The sequence below is a fragment of the Lycium barbarum genome, chromosome 2, assembly GCF_019175385.1.
Source record: "Lycium barbarum isolate Lr01 chromosome 2, ASM1917538v2, whole genome shotgun sequence".
NCBI classification, from domain to species: Eukaryota; Viridiplantae; Streptophyta; class Magnoliopsida; order Solanales; family Solanaceae; genus Lycium; species Lycium barbarum.
The window spans coordinates 129,229,440-129,252,638 of NC_083338.1; the positions used below are offsets into that span (position 1 = coordinate 129,229,440).

Consider the following 23,199-nt stretch of genomic DNA (forward strand, 5'->3'; position numbering starts at 1 on the left):
CTCATATGAGCCTTTGCATCTGCAAATTTTACCCCACAAAAGGGTAAAGTGGCTTCACCCGCATTGTTCTTCAATTTTGAGGTCGACCGAAATCTTTGGTAGATTTGAGAGCGGAAGAGATCTCACCCACATCACACTCCATCTCTCGATTGTCAAAAGAATGGCTAAAGTTATAACATGATAAACAAAAACTTGAAGTCTGCCATTCAAAGAAGTTTATCGTACTTAATGAGAAGTGGGAACACCTTGCTCAATATTATTGCAAATTAAAGAAAATGGAAATCATACTTAATTTAACAAAAAGGAAGTAATCAAAACATGTTGTGTTCTGAAAAATGTAATAAAACTTATGGCATGGCACCGAAGTTTCTCAATACCAAATGTTTTTGCCTGTGGTGTAATGTTGTTTCTTTGCTGGCAATTTTGTCCCTTTATTATGATATCATCTACTTAAGCATAATATCCCAACAACCAAAAAGCCTAGTTGTGATCAATGTTTTCAGAGGCGTTTTCGAGGAGAGCCCCGGGCGGAACGTACCAAAAAAGCTCCGAGGCGCAAATGAAAGGCGTAGATCTATAAGGCGTACGCCCTAGAATTTGGGGCGTAAGACCCGAGCGCAGAAGCATAAGTCTCGGGCGTCAAGGCGTACGCCCCGAGCGTAAATCTGATTTTTATTATTGGTATAATGATATTTATACTTTATGTTATCATGTTGTAGTGATTTTTCCTAAAATATATAAATAAATAAAGCAACTCTCATAGAAAATAACACTACCATAAATAGTTTTTTTAGATGATTATGCCTAAAATTGATATGATAGAGATTTCATGGTACTATGCTCCTGAAGCAACTTTATCCACCTTGTCATTGCTCTTACACTTTTTGCTCTTCTCCGTCCTTGGATATATTAATAAAAGTCATTGCAAATATTAGTTGAGGTTGGGAAGGACTAATAGATCTGGAGATATGAAGATTTCATTTTTAAGATTATCTAGGTTGTTATCATTTTTTGTGTTGTTACCTTTATCAAATTGTATTTATAACAATTCTTTTTATATTATTGGTGATTTATTTGAATTTATTTGCAAAATTTTAATGAAAACTTTACTTTTGCTTATTTTTTAGTAATAAAATTACAAAATTGAAGATACATGAGACATACGTTCTGTAGATCCATGGGACTTACGCCCCGTGTCTCGGGGCTTATGCCTCGCCCCATGCTGCGTAAAACGCCTCGCCTTGCGCCCCGTCTCTTAAAACATTGGATGTGAACATGCTTCTCATATGAAAAACAAAACGTAAAGAAGGCAGAAGGAAAAACTTTTACATACCTAATAAGTTTGCATAACTGCTGTTGTATATGCTCTGTAGTTTAATTCCATCAAATGGTGAGGGGTAGGCATATTCTTGATGTCCGTTTTATATAATGATGATTAATTAATGTGCAGAATTTAACATGTCAGCTAAAATGTTTCATCATTAATTCAATTTGTTAACTGAAGAAAACTAAAAAGTTCTGTAACGGAGGAAGTAAAAAACCATAAGGTGCTATATAATTCTTATTTCCTAGTAACTGTTAATTAGTAAAGCAGTTACTCAGAATTTATATGGATTTCGTTAAATCCCATTCACCCAGATAATGTTTCAAATTCAATTATGTATAGTCAAACTTTAATGTAGGAGCTGAAGCATTCTTTCCAAGTTACAATATATTTTAGGTATTATTCAGTATATAATAGGATTTCATTAAATAATACACTCACTTTTAATGTTCATAATTATCTAGAATTCAGCCAAAAAGTTGTAGAAACTTTACTGACGTAAACATTGAAGTAATTTAATTTTAGTTAAGGGGTAATTTAGTTGTTCAACATTTGAAGGGTATTTTCGTAAATCAATTTTTAACTATAGAGCTTCTCACTTTTAATACAATATAATAATATTAGAAAAATATTAATGATGACCGGTTGCGATGAATCTTTTCCCCACATTTCTATATAGTAGAAAAGAAAAGTATTAATGATGACAAGGTTGCGAAATCCAATTCAAAGTCCATAAAATGGGATTTAGGAAAAAAGGTTCACAGGTGATGTAAGTATCATAGACCCTCTTATGAGAAAAAACACTTTGCTGAAGGTGTGAGACTGTGAGTAAAACACCAACCCAAGAAAGAAAATATATGAATATAATTTATCTTTTCAACAAAGCTACAAATGGGTCACCGAAAAACAAAACTCACAAAAGAAAAATCAAAATGTTGGTAGAAAATTCATGGCACACCAATTTTGAGAATATCGATCATCTAATGCAGGGGTGACTTTTGGGTGAAGTCACTAAAGCAAAGGCTTTAGGCCCCTCATTTTTGAGAGCCCCACTTTTCATAAATATAGGTTATATATATTTATTTATTTTGAAAAATTATTGTTCTAGTAAAAGAAATTAGTTAACTAATTGACGAAAAAGAAGGCCCCTAAATCAGTAAGTAATGTTTACTAATACAAATAAAAGTTAAGACCCCTCATTGAAGTTTGGCTTTAGACCAGCCGTCCCTGATCTAATGGTCTATCTCTCGCCTGCTGGCCTACATCAAAATTTGTCATTAATAGAACCCTTGGATTGAGTCAGCCTACTACTATGGAGAAGTAAATGTTGTATGTTTTCTTATCACTTCAGTTTCCGAAAAGGAAAGGATTACTCCTGTAGTTTTACTTTTCAAAGATTCCCATATTATATAAACACGAAGCTAAGCATGTAACTCCACACCATAATATCATACATTATGCAATTGCTTACCTTTCTGAAATGGAGACTCAAAACTTGTCCTTCATCTTTATTCCACTCTCGCTATTTATTTCCTTCATCTTCCTTCTATTTCAGATATGGAAGGACTCAAAAACAACCCTTAAAAAAAGATTGCCTCCAGGGCCATGGGGGCTACCTTTTATTGGGAATTTGCACCAATTAATGAATGGTTGCCGACCGCATCATACTCTAAGAAGTCTATCACAGAAATATGGACCCATCATCCACTTACGTCTTGGAGAAATATCAACTGTTATTGTATCTTCACCTGAAATGGCGAAAGAAATTTTGAAAACTCAAGATCTCCAGTTTGCAAGTAGGCCTGCACTTATGCATGGAGATATTGTTTTCTATAATCACACAGACATAGGAACTTGTCCATACGGCGATTACTGGAGAAATATGCGCAAAGTGTGCACCTCGGAACTTCTTAGCTCGAAGATGGTCAAATCATTTAGCTCAATTCGACAAGCTGAGATGTCAAGTGTTATTTCATCGATTAATACCATGCCTGGTGACTTGATCAACCTATCAGGCAAATTTAAGTGGTTTACAAGTTGTGTAACTTGTAGGTCTGTTTGCGGAAAAGTGGTCCATGATCAAGATAAGTTGATAATGTTAGTGAAGGACGTAATGTCATTTTACATAGGATTTGAATTGGCTGATATGTTCCCTTCGCGAAAGTGGCTTCATAATTTCAATGGATTGAAGTCCAAATTGATGAAGGCTCACGCAAAGGTGGATGTACTTTTGGAGAATATCATTAATGAACATAAGGAAAATCAAGCAAATGGTAAAAAGGGTAATAGTGAGTCTGGAGGTGAAGATTTGATTGATGTTTTACTAAGAGTCATGGAAAGTGGAGAAGGAGGAACCCAATCACAAATAAGAATATCAAAGCAGTTATTTTTGTAAGTGTAGTTCCATTTGATATTCTCATTCTCTTATTCTTTTTTCTTTTTGCATACGAATTTTTGAAGTTATGTTTTATGCTAGAGTATGACCTTGAAATATTAGAAATTGGGTTTAGAATTTTGATGATTTTAATTGCATGCAGGACTTGTTCATCGCAGGAGCTGAAACATCATCTTCAACAATTATTTGGACAATGGCAGAATTGATAAGAAATCCAAGTGTCATGGCTAAAGCACAACTTGAAGTTAGAGAAGTCTTAAAGGGAAAGAAAACATTTGAGGATACTGATTTGGAAGAGTTGAAGTATCTAAAATTAGTAATTAAAGAATCATTAAGGCTACATCCTCCGGAAAGCCACCTGGTAATTGGAATTAGTGTAATTACTAGGGTAGTAATTACACAGCCTAGTAATTACACAGTAGTGTAATTACAACGACCTGTTTGTTTGTCATAACGTAATTACAGTGTAATTACAAGCGTGTTGTTTGGTTGCACAAGTGTAATTACACAGTCAGTTTAATTTAAAAATAAAATTTAATTATAAAAAATTTAAAATTAATATTTTAAAAAATATTGCCTTTATAAATAATATTAAATTAGTTATTTAATAACACATTGTTTCTTGAAAATATATTAATTAATAATCATATATTTGTAACTAATATTGTAACAAAAATAATTGATATATATTTTTCAAATTAATATTTAATTATAAAACTTAAAAGAAGACTTTTTTTGTGAGAACGTCATGGATTGGATGTTTGACAAAAAATTAATATTAATAAAAATAATGCCATAACATCATTCAGATGTTTGACACAAAAAATCCATCAAATGTAAGTGAAAAATAAACAACATGCAATGTGAAAGCAAATAACTTAAAATTGAAAATATAATCTAAATTCAAAATCCAAAAGAAAAAGTTCAACATAATACTCTTATGTCAAATTCCAACATTACATAAGTAAGTTACAATGTAGCTTAAGTAAATAATTCAAAAGAAAGGAAAAATATAAGTCTATAACCCCATTCACAATGAAATTATACTTTAATAACGTCACCTGTTATATGTCAAGTTTGTTAATAACTCATTCTTTCCAATATTAAGAGGTGTAGTTTCAAATATTAGAATAATAACACGGTTATGCTAAATGAATAAAATAAAATAAAAAATACGAGCAATTACATGGAATCACAAGAAGTAAAGGTTGGGAATGAAAAGAAAGAAAATGAAAAATAAATAATATAAAAAGAAAAATACATTTTAAAAAATAAAAATAATAAAAAAGTAAAAATAAAAAAGAAATTAAAAAATAGAAATAAAAAAATATTTAAAATCAAAAAAATTAAAATAATAGAAATAAAATAAATTAAAAATAAAAATGAATTAAAGTAAAAAAATAAACAAACTAAAAAGTAACCCTGTAATTACAGGGTGTAATTACACCCAATTCTCAGCCCCCCCTTGAGAATTGGAGAGTGTAATTACACCCTGTCAATTACACCCAATTCCCACCTAACTGTGTAATTACCTGGTCAAACAAACAGACCAAACTGTGTAATTACACCCAATTACACCCAATTCCAATTACCTGGGTGGCTTTCCAAACAGGCCCTTAGTGTTACAAGCTACATGTGTTGTCAGCTAGTGATGAATAATAAGTTTATACAACAACTTCGTGTGATCCTTTTTACATTAATATCTGTTGCATTAATATAATGACCGACTTGTCAACTAAATAAAAAACATATCTACACTATTAGGGATTTTGTGCCATTCATATTAAAAATTCATCTTAACCAATGATGTGGTTATGTGATCTCCTTCTCATTTCCATCTGCTTACGAGTAGATAAATTTTCACAATCAACTATTGATTTCACGGATTGAACTTCCTTGAAGTTTCATTACTATTTGTTGCTTCTTTAAACACTTTATGTGCCTCAACAAACTAGTTATGTTGGACTTATGAACTATGTCTTAGACACCTAATTTTGGCTCATCCTACTTGAAATTAACGTCTCAGCACAAAATAGCACAAAATGCAACTTTTTACATATTTTCAAATTTTAATACGATTTATTGATACTTATCCTTATTTATGAAAAGATTAGGATTTTTATCAATTTATTGTAGTTTGAATTAATTTAAATAATCATTATTTTTTCAGAGTCATCTATAGAGATACAGCACAACAGTACAATTATATCTCAGTAAATAACTATTTTTATTTCTTTACAGCACATTACATTTTTTTATAGTATCAATCACATTTTTATTTACATTTTTTAAAATTGTATATTAATATTCGCATTTTTATATGTATATTAGTTATATTTTAATACAGTCCGTCAATATTGAAAAGCCAGAAGAGTTTATTGCAAGCACAGTTAATTCAGAGATATTTAAAATTCACCTTCGGCAAATTACTTGTGATCAAATCACATTTTTACTTTTACTCACTAAAATAAAAAAAAACATGTTTACTTTATTCTAGGCCTATGAAAAGCCACTTTTAGCTTTTTTTATTTTATTTTACACACATCATCACAATTAGAAGAAATCAGACTCTTTCTTTAGCCTCTCTTTTCTCTACGGCCCCCACATATTTTCATCTTTTTACTTTTCACCTTTTCCCCTAAATTCACTCATTGCCTCCATTTTTCAACGACACAATCTTTAATTTTCTACACTCAAATTTAAACTCTCTCTCTTCCTCATTTTCTACATCTTGTATTTTTTTTCTCCACCCTTTCCTCCCCTTTTTCGACTTTTTCTCCAGTTCTTTCCCCCTCAAACTCTCTCTCCTCTCTTATTAATTTCCCTCATCATCGGTTCCACTCCCAAAACTTCTCCCCTCATTTCCTTTTTTTCTTCAACTCTTTCTAACTCACCCTTTTTTTGACGTACCCTTACCACCCCCATCACGTTTTCAATGTTAAAAACAGTGTTTTAAAAGGCGGAGCGTAAGGCGGGGCGTTTTACATACGCCTCGACGAGACGTAAGCCTCGAGACACGGGGCGTAAGCCCCATGGATATTTAATTTTTAGTATTCTTAAAATAATATAATTACAATAAATATTTTTAAATAAGTAAAATTACATAAAAAAAAAAAAAACTGTAAATAAATGATATATATATATATATATATATATATATATATATATATGTGTGTGTGTGTGTGTGTGTGTGTGTGTGTGAGCGCGCGCGCGCTTGATCCTCACAAAAAAATGATCAAAGCAATCAATTATACACCGCTTATAACTTGTAATTATATATAACATAATTTTACAAGTATAAACAATACAATGAAATAAAAGCTATTATGAAATGCAAACAATTCTAACATTTTAACTTTCAAACACGGAAAAAAACACAGTTTCTTAAAACACTATTACTATCATACTATTCATTTTATCTTCTTATAAGCAAATAATCAATAAAATTTATCAATATTACAATTAAAACATAACTTCTTCATGAATAAAAAATAAAATTATATGATAATTCTGATACATAGGACTTATGACCAATGACAAGTGAAAATGTACAATTCCGCTATGTGTTTTTTTTTTTAAATTAAGTGATATTCACCCTCACGACGTTCTCAAATAGTAAATATCCAATACTGCGACTTGTTATATGAGTTACACCCAATCTTCTATTTCTATAGATGAAAAACTATTAAGTATCATTATTTTGTTAAACAATTATGAGGGTGAATGATTTTAATTAAGGAATTTAAAATATAATTTGTGTAAGAACTGTTAGGCGAGCCCTGGACGTTGGGCGTTAGGCGTGTTTAGGGCGTACGGTTGGGCGCTTAGGGCGTAAGCCTCATAGGAACTAAGCCCCGCACGTTAGTCCAGGGCGTTTTGCCACTGTCCTGCCCCGAGACGAGCCCCGAGACGAGTCCTGACACTGTCTTTTAAAACAATGGTTAAAAAAACTCCCTCATCTCTTTCATTTCGGGGAAAAATACTTTCTCCTCTTCATTTGATCATCACTTCCGATCCACTCATTTTTGCTCTAAAGGAGGCTTTCATTTTTTAGTTCTTTGCCTAACAACACTTTCCATACACTACCAATTTCTGTACAACTTTTTTTTTGTCTCCACATTCTTACTTCCATACGTTTTGTTAATTGTTTTTTCTACAAAATTATTTTCTGCATTTTACATCACACATTATTTATAATTTTTTTACCTACTTCGCACTTACATGCATCTATATACCATATACATATTTTTTATATCACATATTATGTACATACAACTTATTGTATTGATAGGCTTAGCTGGGGTACTTCACCAGTGGCTGGTCACCAGTGGGATCTTTGCGGTGATTTATCTGAACATACTGTTACACCGCTATCTCGCTATCATCACCATTGTCTCATCATTTTTCGTATCTTTTTTTTTAGGCTTTGGTTTTACTTTGCTTTTTTTTTTTTTTTTTGGTTGTTGTATAATTGATATTGAATAAAATTCTCTGTTTTGGCCGATGAAGAAATTTCCGTTGATATATATATTATAATTTTCTTACTTCATTTTGATAAATATTTATCCATTATTAATATTTTTACTAAGTCTAATGCAGGTATCTGAAGTTACTTTCCGAAAATGACGCTTGAAAGAAGTTCAAATGGCTTCTCGGATTCTCTGTTTATATTCACTTTTACATTCTTAAAATTTATAAAGCCCAAAACATAGTAAAAAAATTTACTTTTGGGGTGTCGGGTGGATATTATTTATTCACTTGTCGTCGGTGATATTTTTATAGTTGCCACGTTTAGCTAGAGTTTTGATTTAATTACTTAGCACACTTTAGTAAATAATTAGGATAGTTTACCTCGATATTTAAACTTTAGAATGTGATCTCATAATTAGTTAGTTAATTAGGTGTAAAATGCTAGCCAATTAAATAAGTAAACTCACTTTAAGTTGAATATAATTGAACGTAATAAATTTCATGCGTAGGTTATACTCTTCGTACATTTACTCGCTGTTATACATTTTAAGTTATAGATATTTTTTGATCAATTAGATACCATATACATTCTTTGATCTCGTTCTTTCATTCAAAAACAAAACCATTATGTTCATTCACCCATCTCCAAAAATACTTTCATATTCATCAAAAGAATTCTTTTAAACAAAAGTTACTATTCATTGGAAAATAATTGTTTTAAAAAATTGATCCTTTAGTTCATACTTTTGTTAATTATACCTTCTTCTTTTTTTCATTTTAACCAAGCTGTTTCTCTGCATACTTTGTTAATCATAAAGTAAAATTCTTTTGTCTCTTTAAGAATTGGGTCTCTTTGAATTTTAGTAATTAATGTGTATCCTTTACACACTAGTTCACAAGCATATAATTTTCTACATTTTTATTCTTATTTTCATTTTTATTTTATGACGTCTATTTTTATTTATATATATGTACAAATCTTCACATTTTTACTGCATAAAAATATTCATGTTAATTGTTCTTTTACTGATATTCTCTAGTATTCTTTGTAATTAATGGTCAAACGTTTTTTTGTACATTCCTCGTGTAACTAAATCAGGTCCAGTTGGGAACCACATATTGCGGATTCTGAAGGATGTCTAACACCTTTCCTTCAGAATAATTTAAACCCTTACCAAAAATATCACTTATTTTCGCAGACCATTAGCTGCATATATTAATAATTTATAGGTACCCTAGTATACCTTAAATGCTAAGTGACGGCTTGGTAAAAATAGGGTGTAACACTTAGCATAATATTTATCCATGCAAATAAACTACTTACCAATCCAATTGCACTAATAAGTTCTCTGATAAAACTTGTGAATATTTGAACAAGCGTATTTTTACATTCTCTCCATTGTGCGTTGCCAAGGTGTTGGCATTTGTATGTTTTGATGATTGACAAAGTGAATGAACCAGGTCTATGAACATGTTATCTCAGAATTTAGATGCGAGACAAAATGAATGAACCAGGTCCATGAACATGCTCCATCTCAGAATCCTGCTATGGGTAGAACTCTTGAATTAAAATATTCTGAGATAAGGACTTGGCGGAAAAGATATAGGAGTCTTTGGAAGAATTATCTAAGATAAACTTCAGACTCTTAAAGTGCATATATGAAGTTGTATGACACGCAAGAGGTTGAAGTCAACTCAAACACTATCTCTCCTCTTGGGCCTTATCAAGTAGGTGTTTGTGTTCAGCCGAATTACTACTCATCCAAGGCTATATATATGCAAGTCCTCTTTGGGAGAAAGTTACGTACATGCAAAAAAAGAGAAGAAGAATTCCAGGAAATAGACTAAAAGCAATATTTGTGAGTTCTGATTCCTAAAGTGTGACCTGATACGACGGACAAGATTGAAGAGCCCGATTCATTGAGTAATTACAATCTTCAAGTCTAGAATTTTGTATTAGGATTGTTTATCGAGTTGTACCTTTTCAGCTTTCTTAGAAGCATTGGTAATAGGTATAAAAACTTGTAAAAATTCAGCTTCAAGTTAAGTGCAACTTGAAGAGGGTTCAATAGTCTAGGGAGATTATTGAGATAGGAATTAGAGTTAGTTCCTAAATTGTAGAGTTTGTAATCTGAATTTACTGAGGCTCACAGTTGTAGTGGAGTTTGGGACAAATCCTGCAAAGGTGTAGGCTGTGATTTTTTTACCCTTGTGAGCCCGGTAGTTTCCATGTAAAAAGAATGTGTCCTTACATTTCTGTTCTTTATTACTCCGCAAACATAACTTGAAACAAACAGAGTAACCTGGTCTATTCTTTAGGCGAAATCAAGCGACGTATGATAAATATTTAATCGTGCAAAATATCACAAGGCTATTCTTTTCTATATATAATAAGTGCCACAGCTTTTCAAATTGTACCCACAGTGAATATTTGTACCAAATACAACTTGTACATTTTATTCAATTATTTTTATATCCCACATAGACATATGTCATAATACTTAATATTTATACCCTTCTCATGTATAGACATATCCACTTCAAATTCAATTCTCCAACATATTTATTTCCTCCGTGCACTTTTATTTTTTCACTTTTGACTTTTCGTGTTCTAACTGAATATTTGTTCTCTCTCATGTATAGACATATGCAGTTCAATTTTAATTCTCCTACACAAATTTATTTCCTCCATGCACTTTTACTTGTTCACTTTTGACTTTTTACATTCTTATAGAAAAAGTATCAAAAGCTATATAACTTGTACACTTTATTCAATTATTTTATATCTCACGTACACATATGTCATAATGCTTAATATTTATTCCTTTCTCATGTATAGACGTATGCACTTTAAATTTAATTCTCCGTTATATTTATTTCATCCGTGCACTTTTACTTGTTCACTTTTAACTTTTCATGTTTTAGCTGAATATTTATTCTTTCCTCATGTATAGACATATGCAGTTCAATTTTAATTCTCCTACATAAATTTATTTCCTCCATGCACTTTTAACTTTTTACATTCTTGACATATTTATTTCCTCCTTGCACTTTTACTTGTTCACTTTTAACTTTTCATGTTCTAGCTGAATATTTATTCTCTTCTCATGTATAGAGATATGCAGTTCAATTGTAATTCTCCTATACAAATTTATTTCCTCCATGCACTTTTACTTGTTCACTTTTGACTTTTTATATTTCTATCTATATTATTTTTCTATATATAATAAGCAGCTTGGTTGGGGGGGGGGGGGGGGGGGGGGACACGGCTCCCCAAGCTTGTACCAACAGCTTCACGAATTGTACTCACATTAAATTCTTGTACCATGAGCTATATAATTTATATACTTTATCCAACTATTTTTATATCTCATGTAGACATGTGTCATAGTACTTAATATTTATTCCCTTCTCATGTATAGACGTATGCACTTAAATTTAATTCTCCGACATATTTATTTTCTCCGTATACTATTACTTGTTCACTTTTGACTTTTCGTGTTCTAGCTTAATATTTATTTTCTTCGCATGTAAGACATATGCAGTTTCATTTTAATTCTCCTACACAAATTTATTTCCTCCATGCACTTTAATATGTTCACTTTTGACTTTTCACATTCTTTCACTTTTGACTTTTCACATTCTTTGAGAATTAATAAGTCCCACGTGGATACATGTCATAGTACTGAAAATTTATTTTCTTCTCATATATACACGTGTGCACTTCTATTTTAATTCTCCGACACATTTATTTCTTCCGTGCACTTTTACTTGTTCATTTTAACTTTTCACGTTATTTAAGAATTAATAAATGAAGTACTCCAATTCCGTCCCATATAACTTGGCCACGTTACTATACTTGACTTTTCACGTTCTTTAAGAATTAATATGTTATATCCCGTATTTTTGAACGTCGGATTATTTGTAAGCTGAGGTGGGGCCCACACGTCAATTTTTTTTTTTTTGGAACATATGACAAGTTATATGAATCACATATGTAAAGTTAAACACAACTCATGAAGGACCCTTGGGCCAAATCAAAGTGGAAGCCTCCAAACGAATATTTTTAAGAAAACGTTTTCGGGTGACCTGACTTTGAGGGGCAAAAACGGTATTATAAGTTTGGAATTTGGAAAAATACCAAGAACTAAAAGTTGTAGATAATTGAATTAGCTTTCCAACCATAAGTCGTGGGTTCCCATGTGACGTCGGAATAATGATATATGGACGTTTTAAGGCAGAAAAGTCAGTGGGCTAGGCCCAATCTGAGCCCAATCCGAGTTAGGCCCATTACCCATGTCCTTATAAGTGCCAATTTCGGCCTTCCTCCTCATTTTAACACCAGGAACATCCAGAAAATTCTGGGGAGAGAGAGAAAAAGAGTTTGGAGAAGAAAAAAAACTAATTTTGATCGAAATCTGAGCCCCGAATCCCGAAGCCCATGAAGGGAAAAGTGTTGTACGCTGCGTTGTCTTCAATTTGAGCTAAAAATCAACCAAGGAGGAGAGTGATAACGTGGTGGCTGCATACTTAAGGTAATATGAAGGTTCCTTTTCATTGTTAACAAGTTTATTTAAAGATTTAACGGATTAGGACGGAAAAAATAGCGATATAAATTCGTTTGTCGATGTTGATGTGGTAGCCGTATAGGGGGCTGTTTTGGTGGGGTATGATGAGCTAATTTTATTTAGTATTTTGATTGTTGTTGTGTTGTGGAATGTAGAAAGGAAAAGAATTCATGAAAATATGAAAGTTGCATGATGAATATATATAGCCGTGGGTATATATGTGTGTAGAAGGATGAACCAATTTTATTTTTTATGTTAATTGCATTGTTGAAGCCTTGTAATGGAAATAGAAGGAAATGGTTCAAGTTGGTATGGAAAAATTGTTGAAAATGGTTATAGGAACTTATGTGATTTTAATGTAGTTTTTATGTAATTATGGAAGTGGAGTTCTAAATGTCTATTGTTATGTTGATTGGTGAATTTGGAGGGATGTAAGTCCATATTAGCATGAAAGGTTGGTTGTTAAGTTGTTATGAGAAGTTTTGTGATTTTATGGTAGATTTATGTAATTATTAAAATGAAATTGTTAAGGTGCAAATTATGATTATTGTAAATGAAATTGGAAGATGAAAATGTGTTATGAATATTTATGTCGAAAATTAGAAGTTTTGGATGAATTATGATTTTGGTGGAATTTTTGTATATTTTGTAAATATTTTGTAGAATGATATGAAATGCTTCCGAATTGTATTGGAATAATCTTGATTAGTAAATGGATATGAAAACATTGATATTAGTTTGGAAGTGCGAAGTTAGATTGGAAGTTGTCGCACTATGTTGGAAAGAAGACTATTTATGCTAGAATGTGTTTTGTAGCGATTGTTGATGCGATTGGTATTGTTGTTGGTATGGTTGTTGATATTTTGGCCGAGTTAGAATCTCGGGGATGTTGTATGTATAGGGGAGATGCTGCCCAAATTTTTGTAGACAAGTATTGGTTAAGATTGAATTCTTAAAGTTTTATGATTTATATTTAGTAAATGTGACCAATTGTAGATTTTGGAGGAAATGGGATTCGAATTTGGATAAGCGTAAAAGGCAAATAAGGTATGTAAAGTTTTACCTTTCCTTCTCTTGGCATGTCTTAGATGTGATAGGCTTGGATACCAGCCTTGGGGGCGACTCTACTCTTAGGAATCCGCGCCTAAATTTGCCCTTTTTTCATTCAGTAGAATTGAATTAAATATGTTATGAATAGTTGGAAAAATTGCCTAAACACCTAGAACTTGTACAAATAGGACCCGACTACCTTAAAACTCTCACAAGTGACGTCATGAAATGTAACATACGTAAATTGTGTATGCCACCTCATTTGACCCGAGGTGGGCCCACTATTCCCGGATTTTTTTCCTTATTGTTCCGTTTGACTTATTTGAAGTAGAATCCAAAGGAAACTCTTGGCTACCCTTCTAACTACTATATGACAGTTGTTTGAATTATTTTGTTAAGTCCCATAATGTATTTTGAAACATGGGAACGATTTCAGAAAGCTTATTTTGACATAAATCATTGTGACACCCGAAAGGCATACATTATGATTACTGCTCAATTTCTTTTATATGACTTGTCATCTGAGTTATTCTATTGAGTCTCCGTAAATGTGTTATACTTTGTACTGCATTAGTTTCTCACTACTCCATTCGTGGATGCCTCAATGCTTCCTCCACTGAGCCCGGGCCAGGATATGTTATCACGCGTATTCCACTGCATTGTTCGCCGTGCCTCGATGTGAGGGGGCAGGTATGACACGTACATGGGTTCTGGAGTTATGCTGTGCCATGTACATATGTTCTGACATCCGATGATATGATATGATATGTGCATATTCTGATGTTTGATATGATATGGCCATCTGATATGTTATGATATGTTACGGAGATATTCCCTACTCTGGAGTTATGCTGTGTTGTGGCGCCAGTGACGGGGTGGCGACCACGTTCTGTTCACCGAGTCCCATAATGGGGCCGGATATGGCATATGTTTTGACATGCACTATCTATGTTATATGAGTAAGCATTTCTGATATTCTGATTATTGCACTCATTTTCTGTACTTCCTGTTCCGGTTATGATTCTGTTTATTATACTTCATGCTTTACATACTCAGTACACATTCCGTACTGACCCCCTTTCTTCGGGGGCTGCGTTTCATGCCACGCAGGTACACCCAGATGATATGAAGTTATTATAGAGGATGTTCCGGCAGAGTTGGCAAGCTCCATTTGCTCCTGGAGTGCTGCCGAGTCAGAGTTTATACGTATGTTTTTCTGGATTGATGTTAGAGGCTTTGCAGACAGAGTCGTGTCGTGGGTATAGTATGTCAGTTGTGTATGCGGCTTCATCAGCCGATATGTCATTCTGTATTATGTGTTAAATTCTGTATGATTATAGATTCTGTTTGATTCGGAAAGCATCGAACAAGCATATTTTGAGAGTTTATTATATATTTTATTTTTATCTGATTTAAAAAGTCTACTAAGATTTTGTGTGTCCCGAAAGTCTGTGGGTTCGCTCGGCTCTGGATGTGGGGCCGGGTGCCCATCACACCCTAGTGGAATTGGGGTGTGACATAATAAAACTGAAGTACTCCCTTCGTCCATATTAACGTAGACATGTGTCATAATACTTAATATTTAATAAGCGGCTTGGGGGGGACAAACACGGCTCATAAGTGGCTTGAGGGTACGAACACAGCTGCCCAAACTTGCACCAAAAGCTTAACAAATTGTACACGCAATGAATGCTTGTACCATAAGCTATATAACTTGTACATTTCTAATATGTCATAGTACTTAATATTTATTCCATAGACGTATGTATTTCAATTTTAATTCTCCGACACATTTATTTCCTCCATGCACTTTTACTTGTTCATTTTTTACTTTTCGCGTTCTTGAAAAATATAAATATGTGTATGTGTCCAAATTACTTGTTCATTTATAAAATCAAAATAAAATTAATCCTTTCTAATCAATATTCTTGAAAATAGTCTATTGGAGAGAGACAATGACAAATGTCTAAGTGGATAAAAAAGTAGTTGGTTAAAGTGTGCAATTTATATAACTTTTGGTACAAATTTGTATTGCTATTATTCGTCCTCTTTTCACATTTAAAGTATTAAGAAAGAAGGAAAACTCTTTGTCAATACTTTACTTAGCTTACTCTCTTTTGCATTATCTGATTATTGTTTCTTTACATTTATAATATATATTAGTTTATATTTTCATTTTGGAATTAAAATTTGGTGATTTACGATAGAATATATCACATTTTTAATATGTCATAATACTTAATATTTATTCCGTAGACGTATGCACTTTAATTTTAATTATCCGACACATTTATTTCCTCATATTTTTTAATTAATTTAATAAAAATATTTTATTAGTTTTGCTTTTAAAAAAACCAATATATACAACAATGGTTCTTATGTTTGGATCTGAACAGTTAATTGATTGGGATGGATATCAACTTGTTAGTATACATATAAGATATTAAACAATTTAAAAGAAAAAAAATCTAAAATCAAAATATTAATTTTCCCTCACCTTCTTACTAATTTTCTTTTTCACATTGATGAACAATTTTCATTGTCATGATTATGACAAATTTTTAAAAATTATTTACAAAATACAAACCTTAAAGACAAGTTAATTAAAGTGAATAAACATGTTCGGTCTGTTCATCGCACGGGCATATATGATTAGTATAAAAAAATTCCTAAAGTGGGACAAAATATAACAGTTGCCTCATAACATCCTATTTGTTGAAATCTCTCCCTATTGTTGTTTACCTAATGCGCCAGAAAGTACTTGACCAACTTTTAAACTTTTCCAAGATCGTTTGTATGTAATTCTTAACAACTTGTTGGATGGCTGTTACCTATTTTATTGTATTGTTACTTTATACATCACATTTGTTTTTATTGTTACTTAACAATCGAATCGTTAAAATCACAGTTATGTAATGATGAAAAGTCTCATTTTACGTAATAATCGATTCGCTGTGATCATGTTCAGAGGCGGATCCAGGATTTAAACTTTAAGGGTTTAACATTTTAAGATTTTTAGTTTGAACTTGTTATATTTTAAAAGTTATGGGTTCATATATACTATTTATTGTAATTTTAATAAATTTTTACATATAAATTTATGCTCCGCATCAAAAGTTGAGGGTTCACTTGATCCCCCACCTATCATGCATGCTACATCCGCCACTGATCACGTTGTTACCTATTTCTTTTCTTATTTTGCCTTTGCTTAAAAATTTAATATTCATATTTTATCCTTTACCTTAACTTTTTGTATACTCCCTCCATCCTAATTTATGTGGCACATTTAACTTGGCACAAAAAGTTTGACAATGAGAGGAAAACTTTTGAAATTTATAGTTCAAAATAAGTCTTAGATATTTGTATGGATGTAAATCATTTCTTAAAGTTAAATTGCTTCTAAATATTAAAAAAAAAGTTACATTTTTTCTGTGACAGACTAAAAAAGAAAGTGTGTCACATAAATTGAGACATAGGGAGTAATAATTTAGCCTTGTGCCCTAGTTTTGTTTATAGGTAAAATACCTAAGCAGGCCCTCAAATTTGACCTAGCTGACAAGTATGTCCTCCAATTTTGGGTGTACATAAGTAGGAACCTCAACTTGTATAAAGTTGAACACGTAAACACAAATGTTGACGTGACACATAAATTTTGGAGGTGGCTAGATCATCATTTTGTAAGTTGGAGTTTTCAGCTGACAAAGTAGAGACAAGTTAAGGTGCCTACTTGTCGGCACCCAAAGTTGGCGTCCCTTATAGTTTATGAGTTAGCTCTATGGCCCACTCAGGTATGACTATGAGATGTATGTTTTGCGGTGCTCGGTATGTTAGCTCCGGATGCTCGTCATGGCCCTCCGGTTGGGTCGTGACATAGACGTTGGGTGGGGGTGGAATTTGGTTGGGTGTGGATGGTGGGTGTGGGGCTTGGTGTGGTATGTTGGGGTGGGGTTGGTGGGGCCTGGATTTTCCAGAAATACCAACCAACAAACATGATAAAATAAGTAAGAAATTCACTTATTTTCCACTACCCAACCGAACATGAGAAAATAAGTAGGAAAATTCACTTATTTTCCAAAAACACATTTTTCAGGAAAACATTTTCCGTGAAAAACATTTTCCTCCATACGAACACACTTCAACGACCCATCCAAATTTTAGAATAACAGACCCATTATTACCCATTAACAATTCAACGACCCATCCAAATTTTAGAATAGGTTAAATTTTTGCTCTTTCACTGGCATAGGAGTTAATATGCCACCATAACTCAGAGGCACACTTGAGAAATTCAAAAAATTTATAGGAAATTTAAAAAAGATAACCCAAAATCATTATATATAAAAGAGAGTTTTACACGATCCTTCAAGTTTAATAAAGTTATAATACAAACAACGCAACTGTTAATATCTTTCGGAAGTAGCAATTTTAATTACACTTATAACATATTTTAAAATAAATAAAATTCCAATAATTTAATAATTAATTCCCTCTTTCTCTACCCTCTTAAATATAAATTTAAGAATTAACCACCTCTTTCTCTCCCTTATAATTTCTACATCTCTTCTTTTAACCTTATAGCCGTAAATCTTGTCTCAATCTGGATTGTACGTGGTCACGAGTGAGGCATATATATATATATATATATATATATATATATATATATATATATATATATATATATATATATATATGTAATATCTTTATATTTTTTTATATATGTCAGATATACATTTTTTTTTTCTCCCTCTCCCTGTGTGTGTGTATATATATATATATATATATTAGTAGATGAGTTTTTCTTAATGGAAAATATCCTCTCTCCATTATTTTTACCTTATTTGTAGGAATTATTGATCACTAGTTAACTTAATCGCGCTTCGCGCAGTAATAAAACCCGTCACTAAATTTTAAAATAGTAAATTATTATGTAAGAACAAAAATTCTTAAATGGGGTATTCTTTTTTATCTATTCTAAAATGTTAATATAGGTGAAATTATTGTTTAATGTTTCTTTAAAAAGCATTTTAAAGGAAGAAAAGAATCAAGAAAGATCAATCATTTTACGTGCATATGTTAATAACTTTGAAAACATTGTTTTTTACTTTGTACATTTGATAGTATGTGATATAACTATCAAGAAGTTTCCCTATCATTAGTGAATTAAAATTTGAAGCTTTCTCTTAATTCGAAATTTAAAATATAAAAATAAAGAAGAATTAAATTCCCCCCCCCCCCCCCCTTTTTTTTTTTTTTCTTCTTTCTTTCCGTGCTTCCTTCCCTATATTGCTATTCATTCACCTGAATTGAGTTTAACATTAGAATCACTAACATAGTCAAGAAAAAAGACAGCAATATTTTTTTAAATGAATTAAAGAAGAGTTGCTCGTTGACAAAGGATGCCAGAGGACAAATAGGTAATTAAAAGATGCAACACAAGGACTCCGAACTAACATAAGATATTAACTCAATTTACCTACGCCATTATTAGAGAAAACTATTCCCATTCCAAGACAACACCAAATCAAATATACATTAAATTCAAAATGAAACGGAGGGGGAGTAATTGACCGAATAAAGGAAACGGTCCTTGGATTTTTCTGAAGCTGTTGGTAAGGTAAAACCCTTTAGTTAAGCAATTATAATACGAAAATCCTTTGACATTGCATTAACTTTTGTAGCAATGACTAATATATATTGTGCTAGTTTTTCAAAAAATAAAATTACTAAATAATTTTAATTTATTAGAGTTCATAGTATATATATTAAGATATTGTTATATTATTTACGAAATATCAGTAGAATTAGTAACGTGAAAGTTGAGCGATAGTTATGTTTGTCAACTACAGATTTTAAACTTTTGATAAACATATCATATAGGAAACTTGCTTGTATATTTTATATGGAAAAAGTAATTCTAACAAAAATTAATTTTCAATTTTTTTTTTCATTCAGATGACATTTTCAAGAAATCATTAGAACCCAATTATATGAAACTTGCCGTATAACCTATTAAAAGAAGAATGCCTCCCTCTTTTTACACTATTCTTTCTCTTAAATAGATATCATACTTCAATTTACAACAAACTTTTGTTAAAACTCTTCATTAATAAATTTGTTCAAGAAGTGGATATTACATTTTCCCTCTAATCCTTTTCCATTTAGAAGAAATTTGCAATCAAGAAAGGACTGAGGGTCAATTATAGAGCTTAAACTGGAGAAAGAAAAAATAAATATAAATAGAAGTAGGTAATACCTTGCTAGTTGTTCTGCTGGAATGATAATGGATGTAGCTATCTCCATAATGTCAGTATTTGTAACCACTTCAAGCAAACATCAGATGGTAAAAATGAAACATGATAAAAATAGTATAATAATTGCTTGTTATGTAAGAGTTTGGAAAGTATAATACATGTAAGTATATGTAAATTAAAGCAGTAAATACTTTCATATTGAAACTCCATTTCTCATGATCATGTTAATGTACCGGAGGACTTGCATTTATTTAATTTTAACATCACATTTGAAAAGGCATCCATTACAGGAAGCAATTGGGCACATGATGACATAATAGCTCCTTAATATGAAAATACTACTGTAAATTGGTATTCACCTACCATCAACATGTCAATTGTTATTTATATTAGAAAACACTAAACGTGAATACGAGAAGATAGGGACGTGAAATAATATGGGAGGAGGTGGAAAAGTGTGTAACTGATATGACATTATAATGTTCATTGAAATTCAATAAATAGGTTAAAATATGTTAAAAATTTAAGAAAGACTACCAAATAACCGATATTGTAATTCAATGACTTTATTGATTAAATAAGGTAGAATATGATTAATTATTAATTAAAAGAAAATGGGGGAAAGATAGAGAAAATCTCAAAAAAAGGAGAAAAAAGATAAACACAATTCTTGGTCATAGAGAGGTGTCACGTCACCTAGTCTATATCTCGTTTTATATTATATATAGATATAGATTTATTTTCACCACATATACTTAACATATTATTTGTACACCTTTTTCTTCTACGAATAATTATCAAGGTTAACACTATTAAATACACAACAAACATCGAGATCAGAAAGATGAGAACTTGGAATTTAGATGACAAAATCGATTTTGTAAATCTACAGTCATGAGTACAAAATTTTTGAACTTTCTATATTCATTCATATGACTTTAGCATAAGCACCGACATGATTATTGGTATTTATGCACTTACCGTTACTCCCACATTGTGTGAAGCCATCCTTCAAGGATTACCCATGTTATTGGCAGATAATTAGTAATTTCAACCAACAACAAAAATACCTTAATGTAACAGAGACAATATGCAAATATATATAAAATTTGTATATTTACTGAAAAAGAATAGATGGCTTTTTATACAATAAATCAAATAAAGGCATTAATATTAGGTCCTACACTTAGTTTCAAACATTTGTTTTCCGATTAGATGGTGACATTTGATTTAATATAAATGATTTTTTATAAAACCAAGATGCTAATAAGCATAAATTTACTTGAAAAATAGGGAAAGAAATACAGAGAAAACAAAAATAAGAACAAACTGCATATTTATTAGCCTCAGACATCTCTTTGAGTGCATCTAGGGCTGTTCACAGTTTTGGTTAAAATCAAAACCAAACCGAAAATTTAACCAAATCGAATAAAATAACCGACATTTGGTTTAGTTTGGTTTGGTTTGGTTTTAAATTTGAAAAACCGATAATATTTGGTTTGGTTATGGTTATAGTAAAAAATAACCGAATAAATAACCGAACCAAACCGATAATTATATACATAAAATTTATAATTATTTATATGTATAATATTAGCTTTTCATAAATAATTAAAGATATTTTATACCTTTTAATTATTAATTTAATTTTGGTCTACTTATTTTTAAGGCCCATGTCTTAAAAGAATATGTCCAACAATCCAAGTCCAACTCTAATAAGTCGTAAGCATAAGGGTTGTTTGTATTTTGAAACCTCTGTTTGACTTGTTCTTTTGAATCTAAACTGCGTTGCAAGTTTGGTCCACCTGATTTGCCAACAGCGTGTTTTTCCCTCAATATGCAGCAAAGTTCACCCTTGTGGGCTATGAGGAAAAAAGAGTTTCATAAGAAATTTGAAGAATGTAGAGAGAGAATATTTGAATTATCACGGCTAGTCATAACCCGAAAAAATCGAACCAAACCGAACCAAACCGACAATAACCAAACCGGTGGTTATTATTTTACTTGGTTTGGTTATGGTTTTAGACATTTAAAAACCGACTAAATTGATTTGGTTATGGTTTTAACCAATAACCGACCCAAACCGAACCATGAACACCCCTAAGTGCATCTACCGGAACAAAAGCAAAGAAAATGAAAATTCAAAACATTACAATCAATAAGCACATTCAAAATAAATACAAAGCAAGTAGGCACAAAGTGAAAGACTATTTCCACTGACAAAACTAAAAAAGGGTAAAATAAAGCCACGTTGATAGGATTAGTGTAAAAGGTGATAGTGAGACAATAAAGATGACGCTGCTAAATGGACCAAAGTAATTATCATAATCAACTAAGTTTAGTGTGAAACAAAAATATCCAAGTTCGATTTTCAATTGACATATATTGAAACAATATCTTTAGATGAAAGAAAGAATAGTTGTACAAGAAAAGAAAAGACAATAAAATTTTGTGGAACGTGTAATCAACATCTAAATTGCACTTCATTCATAAAAAGTGTGTTGCTCAATATACATATATATAGCACTTGCAATACGCAAAATTTATGTAATGCATTAATACTGCTACATAATGCATGAATAGGAATTAATTGTCATTAAGGCCATGTTATAGTGCTCTTACGTGGGTTGACATAATGCATGAATAGGAATTAATTGTCATTAAGGTCATGTTATAGCGCTCCTACGTGGGTTGTTTTAGGCTAAACGATAGATCGGACTTTATTGCAAAGTTTTATCATAAAGACAGCCTTGGTGCTTACTGCTACGTGGTTAATTTTAATATTTATTTTATAAGGCTTTTATTAATTCATTTACTTAGTAGATTATGTACAAAATGAATCAAAAAATTCAAAAAAAGGAGAAAAAAGATAAATAAGAATGCTAGTCATAGAGAGGTGTCACATCACCTTATCTATGCCTAGCTTTATATTATACATAGATTATTCCATATATATATTAATGAATGGAGGATGAACTACATTAATTGGCCGAATAAATTCCTAATTTGCTGAGTTGCGTAAATTACGGCCAAGTATGGATGGTTGCCTTATCTGTGCGTTTTGTTATAGAAAAAAAGATGGGCTAAAACTGATATATCAAATTATATGTTTAAAATACGTGATGTTAAATTTAACATTGC

General features: G+C 31.5%; 1 protein-coding gene and 1 long non-coding RNA gene across 2 annotated transcripts; both read left to right on the forward strand.

Moving 5' to 3' along the window:
• The first annotated feature begins 2,657 nt into the window (after positions 1 to 2,657).
• LOC132627198 (premnaspirodiene oxygenase-like) lies at positions 2,658 to 4,286 on the forward strand. The gene is made up of 2 exons (XM_060342391.1): positions 2,658 to 3,715; positions 3,862 to 4,286. Exons 1-2 carry the CDS (start codon positions 2,805 to 2,807, stop codon positions 3,923 to 3,925), a joined length of 975 nt encoding a protein of 324 aa, XP_060198374.1. The 5' UTR covers positions 2,658 to 2,804; the 3' UTR covers positions 3,926 to 4,286.
• Positions 4,287 to 12,543: 8,257 nt separating this feature from the next.
• Positions 12,544 to 15,212, forward strand: LOC132622226 (uncharacterized). The gene is made up of 3 exons (XR_009575848.1): positions 12,544 to 12,724; positions 13,754 to 13,804; positions 14,918 to 15,212. It is a non-coding gene; the product is annotated as an uncharacterized LOC132622226 (long non-coding RNA).
• The last annotated feature ends 7,987 nt before the right edge of the window (positions 15,213 to 23,199 follow it).

Coding starts and splice junctions, on each gene's coding strand:
- LOC132627198 (XM_060342391.1), top strand. CDS start 2,805: ATGGAGACTCAAAACTTGTCCTTCATCTTTATTCCACTCTCGCTATTT. Junction 3,716..3,861: donor ATATCAAAGCAGTTATTTTT/GTAAGTGTAGTT, acceptor AATTGCATGCAG/GACTTGTTCATCGCAGGAGC.